Genomic DNA, 9157 nt, shown 5'->3' with positions numbered 1-9157 from the left:
TAAATACACAAATGAAAATACATAAACATAGATATATAACCAAATTTTTTGGCAAACATCCGCCACTATGAATTTATAAAAGAAAAAAAAAATTTAACAAGGGAGGGAGGGTGGGTAATTTCAACGTAATATCAAATTCAAAAATGTAAAGAAAACACTTTGCAATAGTATAAATAAACAATTAACAACAAAGGAAAAGTTTATATCCAATAAAAAGAGCGAAATAATATAGTGAGTAAATTTAATGCAAGAGTTTATACTAATGAAAATCTAGTTTGAACCAGTGTGATTACTGAAGTGTAAAATATAAATTTCACTGTTTTGCTAATTAAATAATTTAAATCTTAAATTAAACCAATTATCAAGTGGGTGAAATAAAAGGAAGTCAATAGGTATAATTTGTATTGCCTGATATAAATATTTTTTCAATATATTACAAAATACAATATATCATAAATAATTAAATACACAAATGAAAATACATAACATAGATATATAACCAAATTTTTTGGCAAACATCCGCCAAGCCTGCAAGGCCGCCAAAAAAAATTAAAGATAAAATAATAACTATCAAAACAGTTATAATGATGATAAAAACCAGACATACTATCATCACTCTTTTTTCTCACTTCAAATAAGCTCCATCCTTTCAAAATGTGTATAGATAATGAAAGGACAAAACAGCAAACCAACTCAAAATATATGTAGATCTTGAGTAGTTAGAGGAAAACCAGCATCATATTCAGGATGCAAGTTCTCTGAAAAAAGAATAATTACAGTAAACAATATACATGTATGAAGTAAATAAAAAACACAATTGTAACACATTACAATTTATATACTCTGATGCTTAATAATATTGATTATCTTTTTTCTGAAAAGTTCTGTACCAGCAAAATTTAAATGAAGCCCATCTCTCGGAGCAAATAAGGAAGCATCTGGAATATTGTCGAGTAAGAAACTCCTATACAAATTACAATATAATAAATTATTTCTTTTACACAATCTTTTTAACTCAGTATTAACTTTATTAACTTTAGCTCCAGTTTTCATGTGATCAACTGGTCTTGGAAGAATAGAAGTAAAGATCAACTTAGCAAATATCATCTTTTTTAACTTGTGAATTAAATCTCCGAAATATGATATAATAGTATCTACGGATTGAGACGAAGAAATATTATTAGTACCAACATGAACTATAACGAAATCTAATGAAATTAAATCTACTTTCCCAGATGAAATTAACTCAGTAAGACGACCAATAGTGGCACCAGGAAAGGCCTGAGTTGTACACCCATCTATTCCACTAACATATTTAGGTATAGACGCTGACACAATGGTCGCCCTTTTTTCAAAGAAATTCCCTGTAAAAATTTATAATAAAACATCTGAAATATGTGCCGTCATCTTTTCTGCTACTGAAATCTTATCATCTAATGAAAATTTTAAATATCTTTTATAAGCATCGCTTTTCCAATCTCCGTACAATTGAATTAATTCAGTAGGTACTTCGGCTGCAAAAGCCCAGCTAGCCCCCCCTCGCCTAAAACTATGTGTAGAATATGAACAAGCATCTAAACCAATCTCATTAATTAACTGTCTCAATATTGTCTGAAATTGTCTATACGTGACAGGTACACATAATTTATGTTTTATAAAACAATAAGCTGGACTCTTATCAGAAGTACAAACTAAAGACTTCATATTCAAAAAAGCTTGAACGGGACACAATGGGGAATCTGGTATCGAGACTAAAGGTATCAATAATTCTCTCTCACCAAACTGAATGGTTTTCGACCATTTAACACTTATCAATAATAGCTTACGCTTACAATCAAAAATAATACTATCCCTACAAAGCTGCTTATTATGATCAAAAGTAGAAATGGAGTCTGGCACCAAATTAGATTTTCTAAACATTAGAAAAAAGGCATGTAAAAATAAACACCATATAGTAGCATCATATGCACTATTCATATCCAGCTTCTTATAAATTTGAAGTAAAATGTGCGGAGTAATTGGCAATGCCTGTTTTTGACAATGTGCCTTAATTCTACATAAACCTCTTAATACTAATCTCAAATGAAAAGCTTCAAACTGTGGATATTCTAAATCTAACAGTAAATGCAGATATCTTACTGAACTAAGATAATTCTTTATAGAGTCAACAGATTTGAAACTTCTACTTAGAAACTGTGCATATAGTGTCAAAACATGAACAGATGAACTGTAGCAGGAACAGGCATAAGTTCAAAATATATACAAAACATAAAATATGATTCTAAATGAGTTTTCTTATTTTTATAAGTACTCTCCGCAAAAGCATGTTTAGCAGAATCTTTACATTGAAACCGCAGAACCTCTAACTCTGTAAAATAAATTACCAATTATTTAAAAATGAAAAATCTGACATGATAACTGGTACCTCTTCATATCTATCTACTGAAATAGCTGACTTAAATAACTCTCTGTATTTATGACTACAATGCCATCGAGACAAATAGTCAGCAAGTCTATTTTCTACACCTAAAATGTGTCTGGCTCGAACTTCAAACTGAAAACTTGCTTGAATAAAACAAAGCTCTCTCAAACAAGTTTGCATAAAAGCATCCTTAGATGAACCTGAATTGATGACCTGAACAGACGCCTCATTATCACAAAAGATCAGAATTTTTTTCCCGCAAAATGTTTTCCCCCAAATTTTAACCGCAACTACAATAGCAAGTAACTCCAAACAATTGATATGTAATTGATCTTTTGTGATATCAGAAGGAAAAACAGCATGAAAATACTGGTTTGAAGTAATAGCTCCAAACCCTTCTAAACAAGCATCGCTTGAAAAAATCTCATCTGGAGACGACCAATCTTCAAGAGACATCATCGAGATACCATTATAGCTTGACAGAAACCTATGCCACCACAATAAGTCTTTCTGTACCTCTACCGGAATCTTTCTATATATCTTATGTCCACTGCCCACGACATTTGAAGGGAAAGCACCACGAAGCCAGTTCAACAAACGACTGACAAATAATCTACCGTGTCGTACACAGGTGGACACAAAATGAAGTTTCCCAAGTATTGACTGTAACTCTCTTAAAGAAGCTTTTTTCTTTCTTAACCAAGCCTGAACTAACAACGAAATCTCTAGAACACGATCTGAAGTAACTTCCAAAGTCAACTTCACAGTGTCAACTGTGATTCCTAAAAATTCCATCCTCGTAGTAGGAGCTACTCCTTTTTGCTTTGACTCCTCTAGCCCACAACTATCTAGTAATGCACCTAAAGCAATATAAGCTTCATCAGCTTTATCCACCGTATCCGCACCACCAAAATCATCTAGATAATTGATAACCATGTATCCCATCTTATAAAACATAAAACTAACAGATGTAGTGATTCTTTGACAAATCAAAGCACTAGACCGTAAACCCATAGGAAGAACACGATCCGCAAAGAGCTTATTATCCCACTGAAAACCAACTAAATGCAAATCACCTGGGTCAATTGGAATTTGCCTGTAGGCCCTTTTCAAATCCTTCTTAAAAACCAGACACTTGCCACCTTTATCCTTAATTATTCCGACTAAATCATCAACTTTCGGATACGATAATTGAACCCTTTCACCTAAATAAACATCCTTTGAGATAAAATCATTTACGGATCTTCCAGGTGGGAAACTTAAGTCTAAAATGACCCTTCGTTCCACCGAGTCTTTTTTATACACCGAATTTAACGGTGAAATTTTGAAATGACAAGAAAAAGGATTTTTGTCAAACGGTCCAATTATTGCTCCATATGTAGCTTCCTTTAATAAGTAAGCCAAAATTTCATCATGAAAATCTGTAGCCCCTTTATGATTCTTAACTTTAGATGAACCTTCATTTAACATTTCTCCCTGATATCCAATCGGAGCACCAAACTGTAAAAACTCGCAAATGATTTCATCGTCATAGTCTATCAAATTTTCCCTAAAAAAATCTACATTAATTCCAGATTTAACTGGAATTCTACAACCCAAATAATTTGGGTAACCTGATTGAACATTTTGATTATGTATTTCAATAGTATTTTTAAACTCAGTATCGTTCAGTTTATCCTGAGCAACTAAACCAACCTTATTAATCTTAATATTCAATGTGTCTACATTTACATCACACAATAAATCTTTCTTGTATTTTTTACAAAAATGTGTACACTTATTAATAAATGCATTTCCATTGTCAAGATTATCAACCTTATCATTATCAAGTTTGTTGTCACTTTCCAACGATTTCATATAACTTGGTAAAAAAACTTCTGCTAGTGGATTTAACATTGTACATTTACCAAACACATTTTTTACTGCCAGTCATTTAGTTTGATGCGGACAAATTTCTGACGATTCCGGATGATAAGCCTTTCTGTTATCTTCTCTCCAGCAAGTCGCACAAATATGTTGAAGGTACTTATCGACACCTCGAATTTTGCCATAATGTGAATCCTTATGCACACATTTTTTCCTTTGAAAATGCGAACAATAAAACACAGTCTCTTCTTTCTTTACTGGTTTTTTGTTTTCCCCATACTGAATAGATTTTTTAGACTTGACATCTGATTTTACATATTTAATCAAAATGGGAGTTTCAATCTCACTGAAATCTTTGGACCAATCAGCCAAACCATTTTCAATCTACCTTATTATATGAGCATACATTTTTTTCAGACCCTTCCACTCATACAATTCTGTATAATACGCAATTTTTTTCAACAGCTTTGTTCTACCAATTCTTTCGACATCGCCTATCTTTGAAGAGGACAAAATTTTCAATTCTCCAGCCACAAATAAATTAAACTCAAGATCATCAAAATTGATTTTAGACCCCGCATATTCAAACTGCAATTTTGATTGCGGCCACAATTGCTTTTTAACTACTTCATCTGACGGATGATCAAATATACCAGACTTTTTCTTGCTTTTATTTTTGTGTCTTTTGGATTTTTTTATAGAATCACTTAATTCATCGGACTCACAGCTAGAAGTGGTATCCCCACTTTCATCAGAAGAATCATCTGAATCAATTTCTAAAATTTTCTTAACAGCCGATTCTGCCTTTTTCTTAATTGAAGGACATTTTCTTAAAGAATTAATGTTAAGAGAATCATCTACTTTAGCAGTACCTTTTTGTTTCTCCGTTTTCTTCTTTAACTCTTTTTTCTCCTTCTCTATTTCCTTCCTGATCTTTTCTTTCTTCTCCTGCGACTTTTGTTCCTTCTTTTTCCGCTTTACTTTCGCCAACTCCTTCTTTAACCTCTGCAACTCCTCATCTTCCTCGCTGCTTTCACCACTGTCATTGCTGTCGACCTCCGACTCAATTTCCTCCACTTTCTGTAGTCTTCTTGACTTCACTGGAGTCATCTCCTTCTCCAAACTGAACACATCCTCCGTAACATTAGGGCTAGACATTCCCACACAATGCAATTGTTTATAGTTAACGTTCTTACTTTCCCTTAATTCCCGAGACATACTTTAACGGCGGAAAAGTTCATTACTATCAACTTCAAAAGTCACTTTAACTCAAAAAAGGCAATCAAAAAATTCCAAGTAGCTTTTACGTAATATCTAATTTCAACGTAATATCAAATTCAAAAATGTAAAGAAAACACTTTGCAATAGTATAAATAAACAATTAACAACAAAGGAAAAGTTTATATCCAATATATAAAAAGAGCGAAATAATATAGTGAGTAAATTTAATGCAAGAGTTTATACTAATGAAAATCTAGTTTGAACCAGTGTGATTACTGAAGTGTAAAATATAAATTTCACTGTTTTGCTAATTAAATAATTTAAATCTTAAATTAAACCTCGTCGTATATTGCTATCACGTTGGCGTCGTCGTCGTCGTCCAAATACTTTTAGTTTTCGCACTCTAACTTTAGTAAAAGTGAATAGAAATCTATGAAATTTTAACACAAGGTTTATGACCACAAAAGGAAGGTTGGGATTGATTTTGAGAGTTTTAGTCCAACATTTTAGGAATTAGGGGCCAAAAAGGGCCCAAATAAGCATTTTCTTGGTTTTCGCACTATAACTTTAGTTTAAGTAAATAGAAATCTATGAAATTTTGACATAAGGTTTATGACCACAAAAGAAAGGTTGGGATTGATTTTGGGAGTTTTGGTTCCAACAGTTTAGGAATTAGGGGCCAAAAAGGGCCCAAATAAGCATTATTCTTGGTTTTCGCACAATAACTTTAGTTTAAGTAAATAGAAATCAATGAAATTTAAACACAATGTTTATGACCACAAAAGGAAGGTTGGTATTGATTTTGGGAGTTTAGGTCCCAACAGTTTAGGAATTAGGGGCCAAAAAGGGACCCAAATAAGCATTTTTTTTGGTTTTCGCACCATACATTGTAACTTTAGTATAAGTAAATAGAAATCTATGAAATTTAAACACAAGGTTTATGACCGTAAAAGGAAGGTTGGTATTGATTTTGGGAGTTTTGGTCCCAACAGTTTAGGAATAAAGGGCCCAAAGGGTCCAGATTTAAACTTTGTTTGATTTTATCAAAAATTGAATAATTGGGGTTCTTTGATATGCCGAATCTAACTGTGTATGTAGATTCTTAATTTTTGGTCCCGTTTTCAAATTGGTCTACATTAAGGTCCAAAGGGTCCAAAATTAAACTTAGTTTGATTTTAACAAAAATTGAATCCTTGGGGTTCTTTGATATGCTGAATCTAAAAATGTACTTAGATTTTTTATTATTGGCCCAGTTTTCAAGTTGGTCCAAATCGGGGTCCAAAATTAAACTTTGTTTGATTTCATCAAAAATTGAATAATTGGGGTTCTTTGATATGCCAAATCTAACTGTGTATGTAGATTCTTAATTTTTGGTCCGTTTTCAAATTGGTTTACATTAACGTCCAAAGGGTCCAAAATTAAACTTAGTTTGATTTTAACAAAAATTAAATTCTTGGGCTTATTTGATATGCTTTATCTAAATATGTACTTTGATTTTTGATTATGGGCCCAGTTTTCAAGTTGGTCTAAATCAGGATTCCATATCAAGTATTGTGCAATAGCAAGAAATTTTCAATTGCACAGTATTGCACAATAGCAAGAAATATCTAATTGCACAATATTGTGCAATAGCAATTAATTTTCAATTGGAGTTACAGTACGCCCAAGGAGTTTGTAATCCCAAACTCCATACTCCGATATTTTTCCTGGTGTAACACCAGGAAACTCCGACATCCCTCCCAAAATTCTCGGAGAAATTTGGGAGTATTCCCTCCGACTTCCGCGTAAATCCGCTACCTTTTGTTTATTGTATTAGCGACATCTCTCCCAGTCTGGTGTGACGTGGTGTGACACCAGGTAATTAATTGCCCTAATCCGTCTGATCTATGCCGGCACGCGACAGTCAACATGGTCAAGGTATGTGAGATTTCTAATGTAATTAAACAATTGTATTTCCTGTCTATTGATTATCAGGTTATATCTGATTGCTTGAAACAAATGAAAGATTAAAATAAAAAGCAAAACGTTGTTGTTAATTCTTTCAATCTTTCAATTACACTGTACATTTTAATCAAGTTTTTAAACAACTATATTTGATTTTGACTTCCGTTTTTTTATCAGTAAATAAATATTTAATTTACTAAAAGAGATATAATTGTGCAACAATAAACGGAGAATAAATGAGGGCAGTTTAAAGAAAAATTACACGTCTCAAAGTTTTTTATACTACAAGTAAAAAAGAAAATATTATTCACTATCTGTTATGCTAATAATTCTACGCCATTTCCATTTTACGATTACAAAATAAAAGTTTTAAAATCCAAAACGTTGTTGTTAATGCTTTCAATTGCATTAAAGTTTTATAAAAAAAATCTATACTTGATTATGACCTCGTTTTTTATTTATCGGTAATTTATGTAACTTACGAAAAGAGACATACTTGCGTGAAAATAAACGGAAACTAACGCTGAAGGTATAGAATGTGAGCAGTGAGTTTAAAGAAAATTACGTGTCTTAAAACTTGTATATGTAAGTAAAAAAGAAAATACTATTCACCATTCGTTATGTTTAATAAGTCTACGGCATTTTCTCTTCACGATTAGCATTACTTTAGGATATAATACATTTCGGCTACAACAGGAATACTGCTATAGCTGCATCAACTCGTCGTTGCATAATATTCATTTACGCACAATGAATGTAAACTTTTGTATTGTATTTAGAACAGTGATCTTTAAATATTTTTTGCCGTGGGAAGACGACACGCATCTCAGTGATCAACAGTGCGTGGTTGAACTTGAACTTGACTTTGCTCACAATATTGAATGCTAAAAATAGTGACATCAATTTTGTCCATGAGATTTTTATTTGGCGGGAAATAGTATCATGTAACAGTAAACTCAGGTGACCTTTCTGGATAACCGTGGGAAAATTCATTGAAAGTTTAAACTTGCTTTGTAATGATTGACATTTGTGTGCGTTAAGATTGAGGCTCTAGAAGGTCCTTTTACAATTGATTAACCAGATTCTAAATTTTATTCCTTTTCTGAATAAACGAACATCAGCCTTTTATTTATACGTTTCTCAGTCAACAGAGGACATAAACCTGGACATTATTTATACTTCCATAGTCAACACTATACATTAATGGTAGATGAAAACAGGATGTATGTCGTTCAGTTACTGATGGGCGTTGGTAAGATCCTCTGTGAAAATGTGTCGATCGTAAAAATCCGATCCACATTTTTTTTTACATATTTCTTTCTTGTACGATATAATTTCATTTTAATATTCTATAGTATAAATTGTTGAAATACTTCTTTTTATATTTCGCCGAGGACTTTTAACGAGCAGTAAAATACGGATTGCGCCAATCCAATTTTATTTAAAAAAATAAAAGATCAATAACAGATCATAACAGATAAAAAAACACATGATTTTATTTCTTCATATAATTAAATAAGGTTGTGATTATTGTGTTGTGTCTGGGCGGGGAATTATCTCAGTATTTATGAATATAGGGCTGCCACATTGCATACAAAACTATTTGTTTCTTTTTTAAATTCAAATATTTCAAGTCGGTAATCTACCGAGGTAGTGAAACATAATATTTTACATTTCAAAATAAATTGAAAGTAACAGAGTTCA

The 9157-nt window shown here is 32.1% G+C and overlaps 1 protein-coding gene across 2 annotated transcripts; it reads right to left on the bottom strand.

Annotated features, from left to right (window-relative positions):
• Nucleotides 1-443: 443 nt before the first annotated feature.
• Nucleotides 444-5686, bottom strand: LOC143055023 (uncharacterized). Of its 2 annotated transcripts, none has more exons than XM_076228156.1 (2): nt 5161-5686; nt 444-758 (listed from the first exon to the last, which is right to left on the bottom strand). In XM_076228156.1, exons 1-2 carry the CDS (start codon nt 5504-5506, stop codon nt 694-696), a joined length of 411 nt encoding a protein of 136 aa, XP_076084271.1. In that variant the 5' UTR covers nt 5507-5686; the 3' UTR covers nt 444-693. The 2 variants fall into 2 exon arrangements, 1 of the variants encoding a protein (XP_076084271.1); XR_012971914.1 differs by lacking the exon at nt 444-758 and adding an exon at nt 772-1364.
• Nucleotides 5687-9157: the final 3471 nt, after the last annotated feature.

This window comes from Mytilus galloprovincialis, chromosome 12, assembly GCF_965363235.1.
Source record: "Mytilus galloprovincialis chromosome 12, xbMytGall1.hap1.1, whole genome shotgun sequence".
Lineage (NCBI taxonomy): Eukaryota > Metazoa > Mollusca > Bivalvia > Mytilida > Mytilidae > Mytilus > Mytilus galloprovincialis.
Note: the sequence above shows the minus strand (reverse complement) of the source record. Positions and strands in the feature narration are given on the sequence as shown.

Bases quoted from the DNA above. Each gene is read 5' to 3' on its own strand.
- LOC143055023 (XM_076228156.1), bottom strand. From the start codon at position 5,506: ATGTCTCGGGAATTAAGGGAAAGTAAGAACGTTAACTATAAACAATTG. The intron at 759-5,160 runs GTACTGCTAAAG...TTCTTTTTTCAG, and splicing joins GAAAACGGAGAAACAAAAAG to AGAACTTGCATCCTGAATAT.